The sequence below is a fragment of the Hemiscyllium ocellatum genome, chromosome 1 (assembly GCF_020745735.1).
Source record: "Hemiscyllium ocellatum isolate sHemOce1 chromosome 1, sHemOce1.pat.X.cur, whole genome shotgun sequence".
Classification (NCBI taxonomy): Eukaryota; Metazoa; Chordata; class Chondrichthyes; order Orectolobiformes; family Hemiscylliidae; genus Hemiscyllium; species Hemiscyllium ocellatum.
In genome coordinates, this window is record NC_083401.1 from 13,627,839 (window position 1) to 13,653,685 (window position 25,847).

General features: G+C 39.9%; 1 protein-coding gene across 2 annotated transcripts in view; it reads left to right on the forward strand.

Moving 5' to 3' along the window:
- LOC132823095 (polyadenylate-binding protein-interacting protein 2-like) overlaps positions 1 to 17,865 on the forward strand; it is a 114,869-nt gene extending 97,004 nt beyond the window's left edge. For both annotated transcript variants that reach the window (XM_060836670.1, XM_060836753.1), the window contains 2 exons: positions 9,148 to 9,321; positions 11,826 to 17,865. In XM_060836670.1, the coding sequence (XP_060692653.1) occupies positions 9,148 to 9,321; positions 11,826 to 11,882 (231 nt within the window). In that variant the 3' untranslated portion in view covers positions 11,883 to 17,865. The remainder of the gene's footprint in view (positions 1 to 9,147; positions 9,322 to 11,825) is intronic.
- Positions 17,866 to 25,847: the final 7,982 nt, after the last annotated feature.

Consider the following 25,847-nt stretch of genomic DNA (forward strand, 5'->3'; position numbering starts at 1 on the left):
TAAATAGACAAAGTCTTTTTCCTGGGGTGGTGATATCCAGAACTAGAGGGCATAGATTTATGCTGAAAATGTGTTGCTGGAAAAGCGCAGCAGGTCAGGCAGCATCCAAGGAACAGGAAATTCGACGTTTCGGGCATAAGCCCTTCTTAGGGCTTATGCCCGAAATGTCGAATCTCCTGTTCCTTGGATGCTGCCTGACCTGCTGCACTTTTCCAGCAACACATTTTCAGCTCTGATCTCCAGCATCTGCAGACCTCACTTTCTCCTCTGCATATATCAAAAGGACCTAAGGGGCAACTTTTTCACGCAGAAGGTGGTATGGAATGAACTCCCAGAGGCAGTGGTGGAGGCTGGTAAAATTGTGAAATTTAAAAGACATCTGGATGGGTATATGAATATGAAGAATTTGGACAGAAATGGGCTAGGTGCTGGCAAGTGGGACCAGATTGGGTTGGGATATCTGGTTGGTATGGACTAGTTGGACCGAAGGGTCTGCTTCCGTGCTGTACATCTCTATGACTGTATAACACTTCATCTTCCACCTGGGCACCCTACAGCCCAGAGGACTCAACATTGAGTTCTCCAATTTCAAATAACCTCCCTTCCCAGCCCCTCTTCCTCCCTTCCACTCCTCCCAGCCTACAATTTTCATTCCACCCATTGACCAAGCAGGTTGTACCCTCGACATGTCTTCACCTATCCCCAGTTCACCACCCTGCCCCACCACTCTCTTTATCTGCAGTTCCCGCCACACCCATTCCTAGTCCTGAAGGAGGGTTGCACCCAAAACATCGATTTCTCCAGTTCCTGATGCTGCCTGGCTTGCAGTATTCTTCCAGCCTCCTGCTTGTCTACCATATAAATACTATGGCAACAAGAGTAGGTTAGGAGGACCAGATCCTACAGTTAGTAACTCACCACCTGACTTCCAAAGCCCCTCTGCCATCTACAAGGCATGAATCTGGAATTTGATGGAATATTCTTCACTTGCCTGGGCTAGTGCTGTTCCAGCAACAGTCAAGAAGCTAACACCATCCAGGGCAATGCAACCTGCTGATTGGCACCATGTCCTCAAATATTCACTTCCTCTACCACTTGTCACAGGGGCAATGCGTATCATCTGTAAGCTATTCTGAGATTACTCACCAAACTCCTTTGATGGCATCTTCTGACCGTATGACAACTACCAATGCAGCAGATGCATGGGAATGGCACCACCTGCAAGTTCCCATCTAAGCCACTTGCCATCCTCACTTGGAAATATGTCTCTGTTCCTTCATTGTTACTAGGTCACACTTTTGGGAGTCCTTTTGTAACAAAACTCTTAAGCATCTCTGTGGAACACCCCTCCCCCCCCCCCCACACACACACACACACGCGCGTATACACACACACACACCATTCAAAAAAACAAACTTCAGGGTTGCTCACTTCTTTCTCAAGGGCAAATTATGAATCTGCAGTAAATGCAAGCCTAGACATCCTGTGAACAAGTTGAACTAGACATTCAGTTCTGTTACAGCACCCTCCAGGGCAAAACAAACTGCTGGATTGTTACCTCATCCACAAAAGTTTACTTGCCTCAACCATGGGATAGTGTAACTACTCAGCAAGACTCCTTTGGCAATACCTTGCAAAACCAAGACCATTACCATCTAGAAGAAGAAGGGAAGCAAATACATAGGTACACTACTAGCTGTAAGTTGCCCTCCATGCTACTCACCATCCTGACTTAGAAAGATATTACCATTCCTTCAGTGTCTGTGTCAAAATCATGACACTTCCTCCATAACAGCATTGTTGGTGTACCTTCATTACATGAACTTGAGCAGTTAAAGAGAGCCCACTACCACCTTTTTGAGGTCAATTAGAATGGGTAATTAGTGCTCAACCCAGCCAGTGACACCCACATCTCTTGAATGAATTTAAAATGACAGATGTTCCCTTTTTTTAAAAAAAATGTTAACTTACCTCAGAATCTTTTAGACATGAAATATTGGCCGTATTGATGCTTTTTTGGTTGGTATCCTTGTCTCCAGACTAACAGGCCATTTTTTGTATAAATCCCTCTTTTGACTCACTCTGCTAGTAAATACAAGGACACCATGTCTCTGATCTGACCTGTCTGATTTCAGCTCATACTCTCTAAACTAAAAGAGTTGCAATCATAAAACTACTTGAACGTTATGAATTATATTAAATTGTTAGGTTTTTACATTAAAATGTGTTTCAGTGTATGCCTCGTTTAAACCTTCCTGCATGATGTATTCCATCTTCCCTACCTTTGAATTTTAATTTTAACTTTTTGCTGTTTATTCAGCTTTAAGTTTTCTCCAAAGCCATTCTAAATTTTGGTTTAAACCAAAAGCAAACTATAAAATCAAATGAGGGTTAGAAATCTTGAGATACATGAACGAAAGCAGCGTGGCTAATTGTATGTTTAGTACAGCATAATTTGTCTTGAGGTCTTCATAGAACTATTCAGTCTTGTGCTCAGACTTCCCTTGAGTCCTGTGTCCACTCTTGACTGCCAAGAAATAAAGAAGCCATTCAAAACCCAGAGTTAATGTAGGCAAGAGATGCAATACCGATGCCAAGTGTAAAAATTCTGAGTTGAGGAAAAGTCTAGAGAAACCTGGACCCTGAGCTTGGAAAGGAAATGCCGAGGAAATGATCTTACAGAAGGAATGGGAAAGACAGATCCAGGATACTAGTTAATGTGAGCTCAAGATTAGGACCAGGGAACTTAATTTCAAAACAGAAAAATATTTGTGAAAGTTCTTTACATAAAGTTATCAACACATGAAGTGAGCCCCCAGATGAGGTGGTACAGGTAAACTCCCAAATTCTTTGAAACAATTGGATTTAAGAAGTAATCAGGTTTTTTAGATGTATGATTTTGGATAACAACCATTTGGTTCTGCTAATGGCATCAAAAATTATATGATGCCAACCTCGGTTTGCCCTCTCACTGCACCTGATGAAGGAGCAATGCTCTGAAAGCTTGTGATTTCAAATAAACTTGTTGGACTATAACCTGGTGTCATGTGATTTTTGACTTTTTCCACCCCAGTCAAGCATCGGCACCTCCACATCTTGTCATTTAATAATATTGTGCTCTTATATTGACTTGAGCCAGACAGCCATAGAAAACTGTTATTATAGCCAAAATGTCATGAGAATGCCATCCATTTAATTAAATTATTATCTGTGGTGTTCCCATACATATGCTGCCCTTATTATTCTTGCTAGTCCTGACTGCAGGATTGAAAGGTGCTGTTTAAGGACCCTGGTGAGTAAATCTACACTGATGCAACTAGTGGTGCATCTGTGGAGGAGAAAGCAAATGTTTGTGGATGTGATGCCAGTCAAGATAGCTGCTTTGTCCTGGAAGGTGTCAAGTTTCTTGAATGTTGTTAGCTGCACTTATCCAGGCAAATGGAAGAATTTCATCTGCTGACTTGTGCCCAAAGACCAGCTTTGGCAAGTGAAGTGGTGTGTTAAATGTTGCAAGATTTCTAACCTCTGACCTGCCCTTGTAGCCACAGTATGTATAAGGGTAGTCTATTACCATTTTTCATCAATGGTAAAACTCATCCCACTTCTGAGATGTTTTGTGACAAATATTGACTTGATATCAAGGACAGTTATTCACCCCTTACATCTGGTATTCAGTCTTTTGTCCATGTTTGAACCAAGACTGGAATTGTATCAAGAACTGGATGGACAATGTACCAATGGGACCAATATGATAGTTTTTTTTTCAATAAGTTGACATTAGCATTATGGACCACCTTCTGTTATGCTTTCTACATTAAGAAAGAACCAAGGTTTGTGGAGTATGCAACCTGAACATAATGAGCTATTTGATTGAAATGGCCGTCATAATATTGGATTTTGTGGGTGGTTGCAGTATGAGAGCAATGTCTAGAGTGGTTGAAATAAATAAACAGCTAACACAATGTGACAAAAATACAAAATAGCCATTTTGTTGCAGCTGTATGAAGGCGTTAGAGGTGTACTGTACCTTTAAGAGAGTTTAAAAAATAAACTAGCAAGGACTGACCAAAGCGCAGAGTCCTGAACAAGGTAACAATGTAACACTTGGTCGAAACAAATAGCAGCAGATGGGTTGCCTTGAAACTAAAACAAATTCAATTTTAGCCAATCAGTTTAAATTATGCCCCCAAGATAGCAAAATCAAATCAAATTTGGATTTAGTATTTTGATAATAAAATCAATAAAACAGTCCAATGTTTTGGAGTATAAACCGGACATTTTGAACAGTTAGGTGGAGAACTGCCAAAGACCAACGAATGTAGGCTGCTGGCTGAAGAGCTATCTGAAAGGTACCTGTCTGTGGCAGGGTTGTGCAGCAGAACTTTGAGGCCAACCTGGAGAGAATCTACAGAGCAAAATCTACAAAGGAGAATCAGCAAAACTGACTGGTTTTGAAACATGATTATATTTTTGTAAGTTGTAATTGGAATTTCTTATCAGACTAATATTGTGTAGTGGGAGGTAAAAGATATAGGTTTAAGAGAAAGGAGTTGTAAATAGTTGTTGGTTTTAATATTCTCTGTTGGACTTAAAGAATAAAGTTGTTAATTTTTACTTTAATTGGTAACCTCTGGGATAGTTCTTTGCTTCTCAAATTTTAATAGATTGCAGCATGAGGTGAATCTTTTCTGTGTTGCTGGTTTAAATTAGCAGAGGGATTTACCCCATGTCATAACACAGCATAAGCTAAAAATGTTGTATTACTGTAAATTTTTAAGAGGCAAGTGCAAAGTCAATATAGTTAAAAATCGCACAACACCAGGTTTGTCTACCCCAGTCCAACACTGGCTCCTCCACATCGAAGTCTATATAAATTCAGGAAACACATAAAGTCGATACAATATAAATTTGTACGTGCTGTTGATGCATTTATTGACATAGAGATCTGCAAGTTGTGAAGCTCCATCTGAAGATATAAATACGCAGTTGCAAGTTTAGTTGGCTATGGCTTGGGTAATACCTAACTATAGACTTTATGTAATAAATAATATGACTAGTTGTATTCATGTCCTTGTATGCAATTGAGACAAAGTGCTATTTAATCATTTTGCGGAGAATAATTGGACCAAGTGTTCAGAAGTCTATTGTATTTAATATGTCATCTGTAATAAGCTTGAATATTTGAACATTTTCTGCTGTAAATTCCTATGACGTGTTTGTAATGGAAACGGTCAAGTTGCTCTCGAATTAAACTTTTGCTGGCAGCAGGATTACTTCACTGGCAGGAGAATGTAATCATAACGTAGCAAGTTGATGTAAGCAGCTTCCATGAGAAATTTGGACTTCCATGAGAAGTTTTCAGTTCAGTGAAAGGTATAACAAAGAGGGGCAAAAAGCAAGCAGAATTAAATCTTCGACATTTAATAACCAGGACATTCAATGATTAAAATATTGAGTGTGGATAAGTAAAAAAAAAATCAGATGTTTTGATCTTAAATATCTATAACTAGATACCTTTGAACCTAAGATGGCGCTGTCATGTAGCAGCTGTGAACTTTTTACTGTACTCATTTGCATGTACTTGGGACAAAGCTAATTATTCAAAAAGATTGATTTATTATTGTCACATGAAATGAGATGCCTTACAAAGTATTGTTTCTCATGCTATGCAGAGATTATCAGTGGCAGATATAATTTCACCCTGATAAGTGTGAAGTGACACACTTTGGAAGAAGTAACAAAACAAGGAAGTACTCAATGAATAGCAGGACACTAGGAAGCTCAGAGGAACAGCGGGGTATTGGGTTGCTTGTTCACAGATCCCTGTAGACAGCAGGGCAGGTAAAAAGAGTAATGAAAAAGACACACAAGACACTTCCATTATCATTCTCATCATATAGATTATAAGAGCAGGGAGGTTATGTTGGAGCTGTACAAAACTTCAGTTAGTACTCCAGCTGTAGCCATGTACAGTTCTGGTTACCACATTATAGAAGGATATGTTTGCACTGGAGAGAGTGCAGAGGAAACTCATCAGAATGCTGCCTGGGATGGAGCATCTTAGCTGACAAGAGAGCCTGGATGCATTTGGGTTGTTTTGACTCCAGCTGAGGTTATTACTGGACAAGTCAGATCCCAGACTGAACTTGAGCTTGATTGGTCATACATTGGTGTTTGGTTTTAATGAGGTGATCTTTTGCTGAAACCCTAACACGCAATGTTGCAGATTGGGTTTAACAATAAAACAGAAGTTTATTACATTAAAAAAAATGGAATAAACCAAACTATTTGCATATACTACAAATTTAAAGATATCATTAAAATAAAATAATATATAAAATACAATCTCATTAATCCCAACAACTCTCCTTTTCAGTATACACATCAGAGTGAATTTAATTCAATTTCACATCCGTAGGGTTAAGTTTAATCATGACTTTAATTCATTATCTTGAGAATGGGACAGCCTCTTCCTGAAGCCATCATTCAACCATGTTTAGACTTTCTTAGTTTCAAATAACTCCTTTAGGGGAAAAGGCAAACACTAACGATTTGGAACTTTCACACTAAACTGCTTACATCGAGAGAACCTTTTTTTTAAAACAATCCTAAACTATCAGACTTTCTCAGAAGCAACTATTTTGCGCATCCAGTTTCAGCCAAAACATCTGCGAAACCACCAAGCTGAAACTGAAAAGCTATTTTTCCCAAAACTAAATGTTTCCATTAATCAAATGAAAAACGCTGCGGATGTTATAAATCCGAAACAAAAACAGAAATTACTGGAAAAGTCCAGCAGTCTGGCAACATCTGTGGAGAGAAATGAGTTAATGTTTTGGGTTGAGTGATCCTTTCTCAGAATAGTTCTGATTTCTCTGCCTAGATGCTGTTAGATCTGCTGAGCTTTTCCAGCAATATCAATTTTCATTTCTGTTTGCTTTGACTGATTTAAAAACTGTCTCAATGAAAGCAATAACCCATTATACATCAGGAACTTTCTCTCATTAATACCCAGAAAACCCATATGCTACTTGTTCAAAATTCAAAAATCCAAAATAAATCGCATTAGAATGTATATAAATCACACACCTTACATCTCAAGTGGATTTCCTGTCAAATAAGAGCAGCAAATCCCAGGAACCATGGATGTCAAGGAATATTGAGAGTTTGATTTTTAAAAAAAAGAAGCATATATTAATTACAGAGCATTAAAAACAGGAAAGGCCCTCAGGAGTATAGAGAGCATACGGGATGTGCCTGGGGGATATTAGGAGGGTAAAGAGGGGCCACAAAATATCTTTGGTGAATAGAAAGAAATTACCTCTGACATCTGTCTTATACCTATCTCCCCTCACTTTAAAGTTGTGTCCCCTCATGTTTGCCATCCCCATACTTGGAAAAAGGCTCTCCCTGTCTACCCTATCTAACCCTCTGGTTATCTTGTATGTCTCTATTAAGTCACCTCTCAACCTTCTTCTCTCTAATGAGAGCAACCTCAAGGCTCTCAGCCTTTCCTTGTAAGACATTCCTTCCATACCAGGCAACATCCTAGTAAATCTCCTCTGCACCCTTTCCAAAGCTTCCACATCCTTCTTATAATGCAGTGACCAGAACTGTACATAATACTCCAAGTGTGGCTGTACCAGAGCTTTGTACAGCTGCAGCATAACCTCCTGGTTCCGGAACTCAATCCTTCTATTAATAAAGGCCAAAACAAAGAATGCCTTCTTAACAACCCTGTCAATCTGGGTGGCAACATCCAACATCCAACGTTGTATCAGCCATGATGCTACTGAATGGACGAGCAAGCTCAAAGAGCTGAGTATCCTATTCCTGTTACTATTTCTTACAATCTTAAGTTTCATTAATCTTGTCTTTAATCACTCATGGTATGTAGACATCACTAGTTGAGCCAGTATTTGATCCCATTTACCATGATGATGAACTGCCTTCTTAAACCACTGCAGTCCATGTGCCATAGTAATCATGGGTTTGGAAGATGCTGTGGAAGGACCTTTGGTGAATTTCTGCAGTGCATTTTCAACTACTGATGGTCCTCATTAGCATCTAACTAGCCTCTCCTCTAAATAAAACAATAAAAAGCTGCAGATATAAAACAAAAGCAAATTGCTGGAGAAACTCAGCGGGTCTGGCAGCATCTGTGGAGAGAAAGCAGTGTTAGTGTTTTAAGTCTATGTTTTTTGGAGATTGGAGTTGTATGTATTGGTTGTCATATTTCCCACATTGCAACAGTGGCTGCAGTCCAGATGTCTCAGATTCTTACATTGTGGTTATGAATAGTGATAGGCAAATTAAAGTATTTTTTGGTCGGCAGAGTACAATTCCAGCTTTGCTAGTTTCTTCACATAAGTGATTCATCTGTAGATTCTCCATAATCAGTTTTCTCCTCAACAGTCATGTAGTGTTTGTGAATAGTGTTAAGAACTTTGATTGAGTGACAACTGCCTTGATTTTCATTTTGCTCCTACTTTCATCATTGTGTAATTGATCACCGGCATAGCAGATAATTCATTGTAGAAAAGATGGGGGAGTGAAAGAGGAATTATCAGGAGTCTACCACAGGTAACCAGCTTGGTGTTGACGCAACTTGCTGTTAGCCATGCTCCCTGCCAAGTGATATTTTGGTTGGAGGGGAAAAACCTTTCATCTGCTGTTTTCACATGTACAGGCACAAATGTATTTTCCCTTACAGATAAATTTCATCGTGAAGGAGGTTGCCTACTAGGCTACTCTGTGCATCACCACAGTACTTTGTTCTGTCTGCAGAGCTCATTATTGAGCTGCTTTTGCCGCTGTGAAGTTCCAAGCTGTGTTCTCCAATGATTCAAAATATTCACTGACCTCATGTAGAGTACTTACAAGCATTGGAAGAGGTTTTAAATAGAAAATATGTGGATTTGTATAATTTATATGCTTTGTTATCTGATAATTATATTCCAGACTCGCTTTTCTCCCTTCCACCTCCCCCTTTTCATGTTATTTCTGATGCATCTGTTTGCCATGGTTTTGGTTATCTGCTGTTGTGAAGAAATTGCAGCTGGTTTGTCCAGTGACACCATGCTGTAATATTCAGACTCCCATCAACAACCTGTGTTTCATAATTAATATGTTTATGGTGGTTCACAGGTAGAAGAAGAATTATGGGAGGAAGAATTCTTGGAGCGTTGTTTTCAGGAAATGCTGGATGAGGAGGACCAGGAATGGTTTATTCCCGAACGGGATTTGCCAGCTATCAACCAGATGCAACAACAAATGAATGGATTATCCATAAATGACAGCAGCAAGACAGAGGAACTCGTGGTAAGGAGCCAAGAACAGTGGATGTGACCCTTACCCACATTATTGTAAAAATATTTGCAGTTTAACTAGCAACTTTGTTTGCCTTTCCGAATGATTATTAAATAAGTCTGTGGATCCACGTTTTAGGAGAAAATAATTTGATGTGTTTTACTTTCTATTCCTTATACTTCATTATTCAGAGGACAAATATTAGCTTGGAGTCTTGTTTTTATGATGACAGGGTAGTCATGAAATGGCTGAAAGAAAGTCCACACCAAAAATCAAGTTAGAAAATGCATTGGAAGTTGCAGGAAAGCTTTAGAAATCCCATCCATGCTGTATTCATTTTTGGATGACGTTTTGACTATGGACATGAATTAATTATTGTAACAATTGGATGGTTCTGTAATTATAAATCCTACCTTGTGGATATTATTAAACAACCTGTCCAGATGGATTATGACAACCTCTGGAGCTGGTAGAACTGAACCCAGGACTGCTTGCTCAAAGATAAGACAATATCACTGCAGCACAAGAGCCCCAGCCCTTGCCTGTACTTTCACTTACGTTTCCAATCTCATTAATGTGAGTGTCAAAAATCAAATCTGGAAAAGACCAGTATCTGAAATAATAAATGTTCTTAGAATTGGTAACAATAGACTTTTGATGGACCAGGATATTAAGGGACACACCGTAAAAATGTTTAAATGGAACTATGGTGCTGTGTCAGATGATCTGAATGGCTGTGGGGCATGCACATAGTGAATGGTATACTGCTGTTCTTGTGGCACAGATCTATACACATTGTCATAGAGATGTATAGCACAGAAGCAGACCCTACAGTCCAACTCATCCATGCCAACCAGATATCCCAACCCAATCTAGTCCCACCTGCCAGCACCTGACCCATATCCCTCCAAACCCTTCCTATTCATATACCCATCCAGATGCCTCTTAAATGTTGCAATTGTACCAGCCTCCACCACTTCCTCTGGCAGCTCATTCCATACACGTACCACCCTCTGAGTGAAAAAACTGCCCCTTAGGTCTCTCTTATATCTTTCCCTCTCCCCTTCAATGTATGCCCTCTAGTTCTGGACTGCCCCACCCCAGAGAAAAGACTTTGTGTATTTATCCTATCCGTGCCCCTCATGATTTTATAAACCTCTATAAGGTCACCCCTCAGCATCCGGCGCTCCAGGGAAAACAGCCCGAGCTGATTCAACCTCTCCATGTAGCTCAAATCCTCCAACCCTGGCAACATGCTTATAAATCTTTTCTGAACCCTTTCTAGTTTCACAACATCTTTCCGATAGGAAGGAGACCAGAATTGCATGCAATATTCCAACAATGGCCTAACCGATGTCATGTACAGCCAAAATATGACCTCCCAGGTCCTGTACTCAATACTCTAACCAATAAAGGAATGCTGCCTTCACTATCCTATCTAACTGCGACTCCACTTTCAAGGAGCTGTGAATTTGCACTCCAAGGTCTCTTTGTTCAGCAACACTCCCTAGGATCTTACCATTAAGTGTATAAGTCCTGCTAAGGTTTGCTTTCCCAAAATGCAGCACCTCGCATTTATCTAAATTAAACTCCATTTGCCACTTCTCAGCCCATTGGCCCATCTGATCAAGATCCCGTTGTAATCTGAGGTAACCTTCTTCGCTGTCCACTACATCTCCACTTTTGGTGTCATCTGCAAACTTATTAATTATACCTTTTGTGCTCGCATCCAAATCATTTATATAGATGATGAAAAGTAGTGGACTCAACACCAATCCTTGTGGCACTCTACTGGTCACAGACCTCCAGTGTGAAAAACCACCCTCCACCACCACCCTCTGTCTTCTAGCTTTGAGCTAGTTCTGTATCCAAATGGCGAGTTCTCCCTGTGTTCTATGAAATCTAACCTTGCTCACCAGTCTCCCATGGGGAACCTTGTCGAAGGCTTTACTGAAGTCCATATAGATCACATTTACCGATCTGCTCTCATCAATCCTCTTTGTTACTTCTTCAAAAAACTCAATCAGGTTTGTGAGACATGATTTCCCACGCATAAAGCCATGTTGACTATACCAAATCACTCCTAGCCTTTCCAAATACATTTATACATCCTGTCCCTCAGGATTTCCTCCAACAACTTGCCCATGATCGGTCTATAGTTCCCTGGCTTGTCCTTACCACTTTTCTTAACAGTGGCACCACATTAGCCAACCTCCAGTCTTCTGGCATCTCACCTGTGACTATCTAAGAAGCTATTGTTCAGTTGTTTACTGTGCACTGTCAATGCCCCCAAGTATTAATAAAATGTTGAAAACTTCAGTATCACAGCTGTGCTAGATTCTGACCTCAGAGCATGAACATGCTTAATCCCATTAGGCCACCACTGAACAGCAATCAGAGGATGTTTTTCCTCTTTACAGTTCTGGATGTTGCCTACTATTTGTGTAGTTTGATTAAACAAAGGAAAGTCATATTTTTGCGGATAACCTCTTTTATTTTTCCTTTCTTCCCTCTAGAGTAAAAGTACTCTGAATCCTGATGCCAAGGAATTTGTTCCTGGAGTGAAGTACTGAAATTCTGAAAGTCTTGCAAGCTGCCCTCTGCTGGAGGAAGCAACAAAAAAAATACAATTTCTGAACACTGTGAAGCAAGTCACTTTTTAGGAGGGCCTATTTGTTATTGATGCTATTGGATTACCCACCTTCTTCCCCTTCTCAACCGAAGACCTGTTTTAGATTTACTGGGTTTATTTTGGCTTGTTTCAGCTTTGTTACAAAAACAGCTTGGCCCTTTCACACTTTCCATTACGTGCAAGGCCAAGTTGGCATGCTCTTGTTGGTGTACGGTGTTCCATCTGCCACATATCACATTGGGTCTGTTACTTAAAATGACTGGTTTCATAGCTTTGTTGGGGAAAGAGGTGAATTGAATGCAATGCCAACTTAAAACTTGCTCAGTTTAGGGTACTCTGATTCTCCTGGAAGAAATGTTTAAAGTGAGACGTTTTTTAAAACAATATTTAAAATTGGCTTAAGCGAAATATCAAAAGCACTTTGCCAAATGAAGTTGATTCTAAAAGAATTGAAAACCACCAACTGCTGGAACCTCACAGGCACACGCACGGAGTCACACACAGTCACAACCTTTGTTTTTTTTTAACTGCCTGATTATTATCTCCCCTCTTTTCCCTGCTATGAGAGCCTTACAAAGAGGGATGTAGAATAGCTATACAGAATACAGTATTACCACTGCCATTACATGTTGTCAGTTTTATGGTCTAAGCATTTTTCCTTCTAAAGTAACATTGCATCTAGCAGTAAAAAGAAGCTAAATATGTTACAATGCACATTGTAAGATCTTAAAAATACAGTATATATATCTTCTTGGGGTTTTGTTTGAAGTGCAGCCCAAACGGGCTAAAAAAATTCAAAAGGGGTGCTGTTTGTCTAGTTTGTGTGGGGAAATACTCCACTGACTGAAAATTAGGTTGCGCTTTTCATGGCGGTAGGTGTTGGGGGGCCATGACAGAAATTTGCCCAAGGTACAGAGTCTGCAAATGCTTGGCAGAGATTTTTATGTAGCAAATACCTGACATAAAGAGCCAGTCTTGAGTTATCACACAATCATCCATGCTTGCATTTGCCTCAACAGTGAAAATGGCATCACTGCTGCAGCCTTTCTTGCACTTTCATTCTAGGAAGAAGATGCTTTGTTCATGGTTCAAATTTTATTTTTCTTTTCTTGTCTAGGGGACAAATTAATGCAAAAAATGCTAGCGTGTAACTTCTTAAAATAAGCTTCTCTAAAGTTTCGGTCAGTGAAAAGTTTGCAAGTTTAACATTTGAATGTGATTTTTTAAAAAAATCATGAATAAATTCGTTGAGGGGTGGGGATGTACTGGCACAGGACCTGATGGTATGAGAGTGGTTTGGCAAACTAAGTCATATGTAAAGCTAATAGTTTTTCATTTAGCACAGCATTTCAGTGGGAGGAAATTGAATCGTCTAAAGTTCTGAAGCTCACTTTATTCATTAAATGCACTTGATGTTCTCTCAGTTGATCAGAAAACACAGAAATAACACTTTCCAATTTAGGAAAAGAAACATAGATCTGATACCTACTTTCCTTCTGAAAGTTATTAGTTAATCCAATTCAGCATCTTTTGTGGGAATGGGTGGGGGACAACCTTAGTCTTGAATGTGATGCTTTGGTCACTGATTTATGAATTTTGGTGCTGGGAAAATTCCTTCCAGTGGGTGTGATTAGGTACTGAGATGTTGCAATTTTCTGTGAATTTAATGATTTTGAGCTCATCAGACTTACACTTTTCCAAACCATCTTCACTTAAAATCATCCAGGTCTTTAACAGGTGGGGTTTTCGGGCCCGTTAGTACTTGTATGGTTTTAAATATTGAAGTCGCTGTACTCCTTGCTGGGCCTTGTATCAGCTCATAATAACAAAACTGTGTTTTACTGATAATTTGTTTTAGTTTACCCTGTAGAAGACCTTCAAAATATTTTCATTGCCCCAATTTCCTGTTCCACCTAGCTAATCCCACAAACTTTGTTGTTTTAACTTTTTTAGTGTTATGTAGTTATGAGAGCATCTTGAGGACCTAGAATGAAATGACTACTGAGATGCTTCAGCAGTTTTCATAATAATTGAATACTTACTAATAGTTTCCTATTTTCTCCTCACTTCTACCCACTGTTCTAGTTCTGAACAAGGTAATGCCTTTACTACCAATTCTGCTACAAAGGTAGTAGAAATTCCATTCTAGTTTCTTAATTGTTTTTACATGCAATGATGCAGTATATTTGGTTGTGGCCTAAAGCATTGTTTGTGCCTCCTTCACTGCCCAAGTAAAGAACAACTCATACTGTTGCTAATAAATCATAAGTATAATTTTTTGCATAACTTGTATCATACCACAGAACACTATTATAAATTAACTTTCCTATTTTACAGACTGGATGCATGATGTTTTATTCTGACACTTGACTCTTGACCCTTAAATTTGAAAGGAGTTTGAGATATTTCAATCTGTTTCAAGGTGACCTGTTTTAACTTTTCCCCCTGGTGACCTATCACACGGCAGTAGTGGCTGTTTTTTTTGATGAAAATACATTAATGTATGTCGAAACTATTTTCACCGTACTGTCAGTATTACCTGCTTCTGAGTCAGTTATAATGTGAGCCAGGTGGCCTCCTCAATTGCATCATGCCTTCACTAGAACAGTACTCACATCTGCTTTACTCCAATCTGACATTCCTTTTCTCCAAACATATTATGGTCTCTGGGTTGTGTGTCAGATGCTGCTGAATTGAGGTCACTTTTGTGTTGCATAGGTGCCCACAAAAAGCATTACTTTTGTCTGGAGCAGAATTGTTGATGCTATCAGTCTGAAGGATTGGAAGCTAGATTCTGGAGCTAAACAATGAGTTTGATGTCCTGATAGCCTAGTGACTAAAAGCAGCATCCCATGTGTGAAATGATGCAGACCAGATGACTCTAGATGCAATTTTTGATGTGTACTAAGAAAGTTGATCAAATCAGACAGTAACAATGAATTATTTGCTATTAGAACTGTACTCCTAGACTAAGATCCAGCTCCTTATTAGAACCTGTCAGAAAAATGTACATAAGTGAATGTTTCGCTGAAACAAGATTTGACCAAGTCAAAACGCTGACCTCCAGAGTTGAATTGTCTGCTTCTGAACCACCCTTTTGATGAATAGTCACTTTTAAGGTATTGGGGCTGCCAGTGCTGACCGACTGTTTTTCAGCATAAGTCAGTGTCTTTCAGATTATCAAAATTTGAATGGGCTAGTTGGTGATGTTTAGGGGGAGGATGTTCTGTTGTGACAACTTATCTCTTTGTTGGAAAACTTGCTAATGTTTTCCAAAACTGATCTCAAATTGACAGTTCTGTTTTATTTTTCTGATGCAGTTACTTTTGTCACTGTCAGTTATTTTACTGTGCCTGCCTGTCCAAATGGAGTAAAATGCTGATAGTTGTCCTCTTCTAATTATTCTATAATATTGCCATAATCATGAACTTTCAGGGAAAATACTTCATCAAAATGCAATTCTAGTATTCAAAAAAAAAGTTTATTCCTTTTGAAGAAACAGGGTGTTGCATTCGAGGTAAGTGTATGTAGCCTTTAAAATTAATGTGTGGCAACTATTCTGCCCCTCTCCACCTAACTCTCCTATCTTGAATTATAAAGAAGAGAATATAAACCATGGCCAATTGAGAATGGTTCCCAACTTGTATTTCTTCAGTGCAATAATAACAGGGATATGAAGCAAAGTGCAGAAGAGCACTGATAACTTTTCTGAATAGCAGCAAGATTTAATTTGGCCATATGTGAATTCCAAGGAAATCTTTGGCAATTAAATGTATTTTATATATCAAAATACCCATAGTCGTTCAAAGCATCAAAAATGTGACCAGGCAATTTAACTTCTGGTTTACTTCTAGTTGATTGTTTGCTGTTAGGGAGTAACACTTTCATTCTCTTTCTCGGTCTGTCTGTCTCTCTCTCTCCCCCACTCTCTCCCACCCGCTCCCACACTCTCTCCCACCCTCTCCCACTCTCTCTTCCCCCCCCCCCCCCCCCCACCCCCATCTCCACTCACCCTGTTGCTTCACCTCGCAAAAGCTGCAAGCATAACATCTGTGTAGTAATGAAAATCTGCTTCAGAAGATCTAGTTTGTACATCTCAAGTAAGACATTGCCTCACCATTCAGTTTCACATTTCACTGTTGCAAAATGCAACCAGATTCTTCTTAGGATGTGGAGATTGTGTGTTCTTGATTTCATTAGCTTTGGTACACTTCCTATTTATGCCCATATTTTGAAACCAAAAACAAGTGAACAATCAAGGGATGTCATGTCCCATCACGCACATAGTCTTTAACCTTCTCAAGGAAAAGGCTGGGTTTAGGCAGTGATTTTCATTTTTCATCTGCACAATTCAAAATTTGTTTTCAGATTGCAAATAGGATGCAAATAAATATCTTGGCTGTAATTAGTCTTGTTTCAGTTTAATGGTAAACGACATTGTTAATTTTTTTTATTCCTGTTTAGTACTATGGTTCATATACACCACTGCTGACTGTTTTGCTGCTTGCATGTACAAGGAGAAGCTGGATCTTTACAATAGGTGTATGTATGAGGTATGTTTAGTGGTGTAAGGATTTATATTCTCATGTTGTTATAAGAATCTTGCAAGGAAAATAATTTGGGACTAAAACGATTTGTTCTATGTTGCCGTTATTCTGGCTACTCCATGCATTCAAGATACCTTTTCTGAGTTAATTCAGCATGTTCCATCAAGCTTGGTCTGTATATGGGACAAACAAAGAGTAAACTAAAACATAAGACTGTTTGGGACAGTGTTGAAGTTGAGATGTTGAAGACTCAGCTGCTTATTTCCATACTTGCCACGTGAATGGAGTAATTGGCACTGGTGTTGTAATCCTGGTCCCTTTCCCATTTATGTTGCTTCCCACCTAAATTTAATTTTAAATTTGCATTTCACTTGGTACAATAAGCATTTGAGATAGTGAAGGAAGTTAGGGAATGTGGGGAGCAGTTTCCTGTTTTGTTAATTGCTGGAGGACCACCTTTGGTAAAGCTCCATCTTTGCATCTGGAAAATAATTAGTGTTTTTGACATAACCGTGATATTTGTAACAAATGTTTTGATGTCGAGGCCATGTAAAGCACTATAAAATTATATTTTTTCTATCTTTGTCTTTTTCTTTTTAATCTTTTTTTTCTCTTTCTGAAAATCAATCATAATAATTCAAGGTAACTGAAAGAATATAAATCTATAAAACCAGGATATATATGTTTTAACATGGAAAAGCTTTTTGACCATCGAAATATATTGATTCATTTTGTTACTTTTGGAAAGGTGTAGTATTAAGCCTCTGCATTTGGGACAGGGTGAAATCCCATTATTTAACTTCAAGCTCGATTTTGCTTGCTGTGAGGATATCAACCTTCAAAAGATAATTTGGCTCCTAAGCATTTTGCGATGATGCATTTTGTAGATTGGAACCCTCGGATTCCTTTTGGCTGAGACACAAGGACAATAAAATGAAAACCTAATTCTTCAGTCCATTCTAGACATCAATGATGCCACTCTGAAACTGACATCTGAAAGGTCAACTGGGGGAAACCTTGATTCTTAGTTCCTTTGCCTTTTCTGGAAATTATTCAGCATCCTTTCTGGCATGAATTTCCCTTTTTGCCTGCCCCCTCATTCTCTAAATTATTCTATTCAGGATCTTAAATAGTTGTGTATTCTTGGCAGTGGATCATTGTCCCGTTAAATTCACTTACACAGTATCTTTGCCATTTTACTACCTGGTAGTTAATGGTTTGTTTCACTCCCAGGGTAAAATATTTTTAAACCACAGTGGCCAGCATATTTCTGTATTAATACCATCTCTGTATTAAAAATTGAATTCTCAGCATTTTGTCAAGACAGGGGCATTATCTGATTGTGTTTGCAGATGTCTCACCTTGGTTTATTGTTAATTATCTGATACAAGTGTGAAATAAACTTTGTAATTTACATTTGCTTAATTGGTTTTTCTTCAACAGGGTGGAATTTTGCAAAATTCTTGTTAGAATTTACAGCACAGTAAAGGACACTTCTGTCTAAAGGTCCATGTTGTTGGTTGGATCTCTCCACAAGTTGAAACCTCTCAATTTATTTATTTTTAGATCCGTTACTTACCTGTCATCAAGCCAAATCATTACAGATCTAAGAAACATAACAATACTATTTTATAGTCCTCTGCTGTGGTTTAAATCTTATTTATTTTAACTGTTTCTTTTCTCTACAGACATTGTCTGACTTGCTATTTCCAAACTTTTATTTCTGAGATTTTTCTGGCATCCAAAATATTTTGTTTCTCTAAAGCTATTGTTCTGTCTCACACATTGAAGTGCTGCAATTGTGTGTTGTTTTCTTTGGCCAGAGGGATGGGGGAGATAAAGTTTAAGGTTAACATTTGATAGTACAATGGGAAATGCTTAGGATTAGTAGAGTGCAGTGCAAGGACAAATAACAGAATGTCTAAAAGGAAAAGTAAAGCTGCAAGTGTTCTGCAGAAGCAGAATCTGAAACTTAGACATGTCACCTAAATAACATTGAGGGTTTTTTTCATTTTCAATACTAGGATTATGCAAAATAGGAACAGGAATAGGCTACTTTGCCTTTATGCCTGCTCCACCATTCACTATGATCATGGCTGATCATCTAACCCTGTTCCTGCTTTTCTCCCATAGCGCCTTTGATCTTTAACCCCAAGAACGACTTGTGGCTGTCCTGAATAGTGATGGTGTTGAGTTTTGGAAACTGGAGAATGCAGATACTGGCTGCATTTCATTTTGGGCCTTTGCCACCAGCAGTAGCCGCCTAATTTCTCAACTGATTCAACCCAAGGGACTAATTTACCAGGGCAGTATTCAAACCATGTGGCAGCATTAGTCTCCAGATTGGCCAACCTTGGGAAAAAAATCTGTTCTTGAGAAATGTGTGTTGTCACTATTGGGGGGAAAATGTTGTTTTGGACTAAGTCTAATAAGAACTGAATTCACTTTGCACCATTACCAATATTCATGCAGTTATTCCTGTTGCAGGAGGACCAGAAAGGATTAGACAGGCTGGATTTTTTTTTAAAAAATGCATCCCAAAAAGTTGTTTTTGTCCAGTTCGTAGATTATGGTAGTGGATGGTGTGCCACCTAATCTGAGGGAATGAAGCCAGTTAATTAGTTGAAGTGCCAGTAGGTGAGCATTTTGGAGATTGTGAGCATAACTCTAACTTTCAACATCATTATGGAGAGGCATAAGGATGATGCAGAGGTTAACTCTCTGAACTGGGAGAAGGCCAACTCCAATATCATTAAACAGAATCTGCCAAACATAGACTGGGAGCAGCTACTTCCAGGTCAGTGCATTTGGAAAGTGAGAGACTTCTAAAAGGAGTATCGTTTGAGTTGAGGGCCAGCATGTTCCTCTAAGAGTTAAGGGTACGTCCAGGGAAACCTAAATGTCAGGAGATATTAAGAATTTGATAAATAAAAACTAGGAGGCATTTGTTAGATAGGGGGCATTAAAAACTGGAGGCCCTTCAGAAGTATATTGTTTAGCAGTGTGCTTTGGGGAAACAAATAAATTAGAATGGCCCTGAAATATCTTTTCCAGATAGGATTAAGGAAAACTTGCAAGCTTTTCATAAATATTTTAAGAGAAAGAGGATTACCAGGGAAAGACTGTGACCTATTAGAGATGGTTGAGGCAATCTGTGCATGACACCAGAGGATGTGGGTGAGGTCTTAAGTTTCTTAAATCATCAGGGCTTGATGAGATGTTTCCCAGGTTGCAAGGGAGGTGATTTCTGGAGTCCTGGCAGAGATATTTGATACTTTGCTTGCCGCAGGCAAAGTGTCAGGTTACTGGAGGATAGTTGATGTGATTCCTTTGTTCAAGAAGAGCAGCAGGAATAGGTCAGGTAATTACAGACCAAGTTATTCTGATGTCGGTGATAGGGAAATTATTGGGAAATAATCTGGAAACATGATGTGGAGGTGCAGGTGTAGGACTGGGGTGGCCAAAATTTAAAAATCGCACAACACCAGGTTATCATCAAACATGTTTATTAGGAAGCACTTACTTTTTGGAGCACTGCTGCTTCATCAGTTAGCTGTGGAGCAGGATCATAAGACAATTTATATCAAAAGATTGCATGTCATGCAACTGAAATGATATATTGAACAAACCTAGATTGCTGTTAAATCTTTCACCTTTTAGAATGGGTTACAGCTTTCGGTTCATTAATATGTTGACTGCCCGCAGATTGTGTGCTTTTTGACCAAAATAGAATTTATCTGCAAATACAATTCTGCAAATGCAGATTCACCCCATAGACTTGTTTATGTGTGTGCACATGCATTAGGGTTTTCTCCAGTCGAGGAACACTTTCACAGTCAGGGTCATTCGGCCTCGGATCTTCGGGTCACTATCCTCCAAGGCGACTTTGGGATACGCAACAAGGCAGGGTGGCCAAGCAGAGGCTGACAGCCAAGTTCAGTAGCCATGAGGATGTCTTCAACCAGGACCTTGGGTTCATGTCACACTACAGGTGACCTACTATGTTATGCAACCTTGCACTTGTGCACACCTGCACACATTCTACCAAGCACACACACACTCAGACCATATCTCATAAACACCGCATTCACACCCACACACACACTTGCACAGGCTTATACTCCATCTCACACTCTCACACCCTCTATCAAGCACGCACGCATGCAAACTCAATCTACGCGCACTCTCTCACATGCATGCATACACAAGCCAATGGGGTGAATTTGCATTTGCAGAATTTTATTTGCAATACATTCTATTTTGCTCAAAAAGCATGCACTCTGCAGACAGTCAATCCATATAACAGTTTATAAATTCCTACTTTGGAAATAGAACCAGTCTGACTTAAGATTGGGATACATACCCATGGGAGACTGATTAGCAAGGTTAGATCTCATGGTATACAGGGAGAGCTAGCCATTTGGATACAGAACTGGCTCAAGGGTGGAAGACAGAGGGTGGTGGTGGAGGGTTGTTTTTCAGACTGGAGGCCTGTGACCAATGGAGTGCCACAAGGATCAGTACTGGGCCCTCGACTTTTTGTCATTTACATAAATGATTTGGATGCAAGCATAAGAGGTACAATTAGTAAGTTTGCAGATGACATCAAAATTGAAGGTGTAGTGGACAGCGAAGAGGGTTACCTCAGATTACAACAGGATCTTGTCCAGATGGGCCAATGGGCTGAGAAGTGGCAGATGGAGTTTAATTCAGATAAATGTGAGGTGCTGCATTTTGGGAAAGCAAATCTTAGCACGATTTATACACCGAATGGTACGGTCCTATGGAGTGTTGCTGAACAAAGAAACCTTGGAGTGCAGGTTCATAGCTCCTTGAAAGTGGAGTCGAAGGTAGATAGGATAGTGAAGAAGGCATTTGGTATGCTTTCCTTTATCGGTCAGAATATTGAGTACAGGAGTTGAGAGGTCATGTTGCGGTTGTCCAGGACATTGGTTAGGCGACTGTTGGAATATTGGATGCAATTCCGGTCTCCTTCCTATCGGAAAGATGTTGTGAAACTTGAAAGGGTTCAGAAAAGATTTACAAGGATGTTGCCAGGGTTGGAGGATCTGAGCTACAGGGAGAGTGTGAATAGGCTGGAGCTACTTTCCCTGGAGCATCGGAGGGTGAGGGGTGACCTTATAGAGATTTACAAAATTATGAAGGGCATGGATAGGATAAATAGGCAAAGTCTTTTCCCTGGGGTTGGGGAGTCCAGAACTAGCGGGCACAGGTTTAGGGCGAGAGAGGAAAGATATAAAAGAGACCTAAGGGGCAACTTTTTCCACACAGGGAGTGGTACGTATATGGAATGAGCTGCCAGAGGGTGTGGTGGAAGCTGGTATAATTGCAACATTTAAGAGGCATTTGGATGGGTATATGAATAGGAAGGATTTGAAGGGATATGGGCTGGGTGCTGGGAGGTGGGACTCGATTAGGATGGGATATCTGGTCGGCATGGACGGGTTGGACCGAAGGGTCTGTTTCCATTCTGTACATCTCTATGACAGACTCTAACGTCACACCTTTAATGCATTGTCTGAGCTGAGCTATCACCTTGTTTTGTGAAACCTTAAGTTATCTCGAGAATATAACTTAAAAGAAGTTTTGGGATTTATGTATTAATAAACTGAGACCTGCAACCCATTCTAAAATATGAAAGAATTAACAGCATTCTAAGTTTGTTCAATATATCATTTCAGTTGCGTGACATTAATCTTTTGCTGTAAGTTCTGTATCTTACGATCATCCTCCACAGCTACCTCATGAAGGAGCAGTGCTTTGAAAACTAATACTTCTCAATAAACTGTTGGACTATAACCTAGTGTTGTGTGATTTTTAAAATTGGAAAGTTAGTGATAGCACATTTGCTGGAGAGAAATCCTATCTGACTAAGTGAGATTTCTTTTGGATAGACGTGGCATGGTGGCTAAGTGGTTAGCACCACTGCCTCTCAGCACCAGGGTCCCAGGTTCGATTCCAGCATCGGGTGACTGTCTGTGTGGAGCTTGCACATTCTCCCCGTGCCTGCGTAGGTTTCCTCTGGGTGCTCCGGTTTCCTCCCACAGTCCAACGATGTTCAGGTTAGGTGAATTGGCCATGCAAAATTGCCCGCAGTGTTGGGTGCATTAGTCAGGGGTAAATGTAGGGGAATGGGTCTGGGTGGGTTGCTCTTCGGAGGGTCGGTGTGGACTTGTTGGGCTGAAAGGCCTGTTTCCACACTGTAGGGAATCTAATCTGATCTAATCTAAATGTATTGGTGGGGCTAGTTAGAGGAGGCGATAGCCAAGTGGTATTATCGCTCAACTGTTAATCCAAAGATCCAGATAACATTCTGGAGATCCGGGTTTGAGTGCTGCCATGGCAGATGGTGGAATTTCAGTTCAGTAAATGTCTGGAATTAAGAATCTAATGATGATTGTCAACAATCCATTGTCAATTGTTTGGGGGGAAAAAAAACATCTGGTTCACTAATGTTCTTTAGGGAAGGAAATTACCATGTTACTCCAGGCCCAAAGCAATCTCTGGGCAATTTGGGATGGGCAATAAATGCTGCCTAGCCAGTGACACCCTCATCTCATGAATGAATTTTTTAAAAAAGTTCATGTGGTTTACATGGACTTCAGAAAGGCCTTTGCCAAGGTCTTACATGGAAGCCTGGTCCAAAAGAGAAGAGTGCATGGGATCTGAGGCAAATTGGCAAACTGGATCCAAAGTTGGCTTGCAAATAGGAGACAAAAGGGTTTGAGGTTATTTTTGTGATTAGAAGCCTGTGACCAACAGTGTACCACAGGGATTGTTAATCAGTGCTGAGGAAGGCTCACCAGCCCCAAAAAGTTAACTTTAATTTTTCTTCACACATGCTGCCAGACCTGCTGAGTTTTTCCAATTTCTGTTTTAGAGTAGCCTGCTCTCTGGTTGACTCTAGAATGTGCTGCGCTGAGGCATTGTCCCAAAAACACTTCATGAACTTGTCTTCCATGTTACCTTTGTCCATCTGATTTTCATACTCCATATCATATAATACCTACAGTGTGGAAGGAGGCCAGTTGGCTCACTGAGTCTGCACTGACCTCCAGAAAATACCCCACCCAAACCCTACTGTAATACTGTTTATCATGGCTAATCCTCCTAGTCTACACTGGATATTGCAGACAATTTTTGCATGACCAATCCATCTAACCTGCACATCCTTAGACTGTGGTAGGAAACTGGAGCGCACACCAAAAATTCCCTCAGACACAAGGAGTATGAAAACTCTCCACATAGTCATCCAAAGCTGGAATTGAACTGGAGTCACTGGCAGTATGAGGCAGCAGTGCTAATCACTGTCCCACTCTATATGTAAGCTATTTTTTTAAAAGGTGTGATAATGATTATTATCACACCTTTCAAGGCCAAATTATTTATTTCTGTGAGCTACAGGGAGAGGCTGAACAGGCTGGGGCTGTTTTCTCTGGGGTCTTTTCCCTGGGGTCGAGGAGTCCAGAACTAGAGGGCATAGGTTTAGAGTGTGAGGAGAAAGATATTAAAAGAGACCTAAGGGGCAACTTTTTCCACGCAGAGGGTGGTACATGTACGGAATGAGCTGCCAGAGGATGTGGTGGAGGCTGGTACATTGCAACATTGAAGAAGCATTTGGATGGGTATATGAATAGGAAGGGTTTGGAGGGATATGGGTCGGGTGCTGGCAGGTGGGACGAGATTGGGTTGGGATATCTGGTTGGTATGGACAGGTTGGACCCAAGGGGTCTGTTTCCGTGCTGTACATCTCTATGACTCTACACACTACAGAACCATTACTAAAGCGCAACCTAAAAACTATATCCACAAGTGACTTCAGACGTATTATTTAACTGATTTGGCACCTTGAGCTTTAAAACTCAAGAGAAATTTCCTTTTTTGCTAATACTAATATCACCACTAATTAGCCAAGCAACCCCTCCACCTTTTCCTAACTCCCTGTCTTTCTGAAATTTTCATTTAACTTAATATTCAAGCTTCGAAGAACAGCTGCAACACTGACATCTACTCAACAACTTGGAAAGTTAAGAGATGATGAGGACTGCAGATGCTAGAGAATCAGACTAGAGAAAGTGTGGCGCTGGAAAAAGCTCAGCTCCTCAGATGTACCTGACCAGCTCTGCTTCTTCCAGCACCACACTTGATCAACTTAGAAAGTTGCCTAAGTATGTCTTGTCCATTAAAGGGACAAATCTAACCCAGCCGATTATTCATTCTCATTCTACTTTTGATTGTCAGGTAAGGTGATGGAAGGGATCATCAACGAAGGTATTAGGGATTACTTGGAACAGAGCAATATGTTTGTTGCATAGTATGGATTCTGTTAGGGCTACTCAGCTCTTAAACATTTTGAGCAAAATGGGTGAGTGACTGCCCTTGACATCAGAGCACCGCTTTATAAAGTGTGATATCAAGGTATCCCAGCAAAACTGGAGTCAGTGGAAACCAAGGGTTTATCTGGGGAGGATGATTGGGAGGAGTGGAGAGAGAAACCGTTTGCTGATTGGAGTCATACTGAGTACAAAAGAATGATATTGGGTTGTTGAAAGTCATTCATGTCAGCCCAAGGTCATCTATGCAGGAGTCCCTCAGGATAGACGCACTCAGCCCAACCATCTTTAGCTACTTCATTGATGACCTTCTTTCCATCATGAGGTCAGAAGTGAGGATGTTTGGTCATGATTGCACAATATTTGGTACCATTTGTGATTCTTCAGATACTGAAACAGTCCACATCCTTATGCAGCTAGACTCGGCCTATGTTCCACTTGGACTGATAAGTGGTAAGTAAAATTCATGCTGCATTGATCATCCCTAATAAGAGGGATTCTAGTTGTCATTCCTTGAGGTATGTCAATATATTTTAATGATTTAGGTAAGAAAACAAAATGTAATATCTCAATTTGCAAATGACAAAGGTTGAAGAATAAGCTGTGAGGAGGAAGCAGAGATGTTGCAGTATGATTTAAACAGGCTAAGTGAGTAGGCAATGTATCGAGATGCAATATAAAAAGGATAAATGAGGTTATCTGCTTTGGTAACAAAAATAGGAAGGCAGATTATTATTTGAATGGCTGGAAATTGAGAGAGAGGAATGCTCAATGAGATCTGGATGTCCTCATATACCAGTTGCTTAAAATATGTGTGTAGGTGCAGAAGAAATAAAGAAGGCCTTCATAGCAAGAGTATTTGAGTACAGGAGCAGAGGGATATCTTACTGCAATTATATAGGATATTGTGTGCAGTTTTGGTTTCCTTATCTGAGGAAAGATGCTCTTGCAATGGAGATTTACCAAATTGATTCCTGAGATGGCAAGACTGCCATGTGAGGAAAG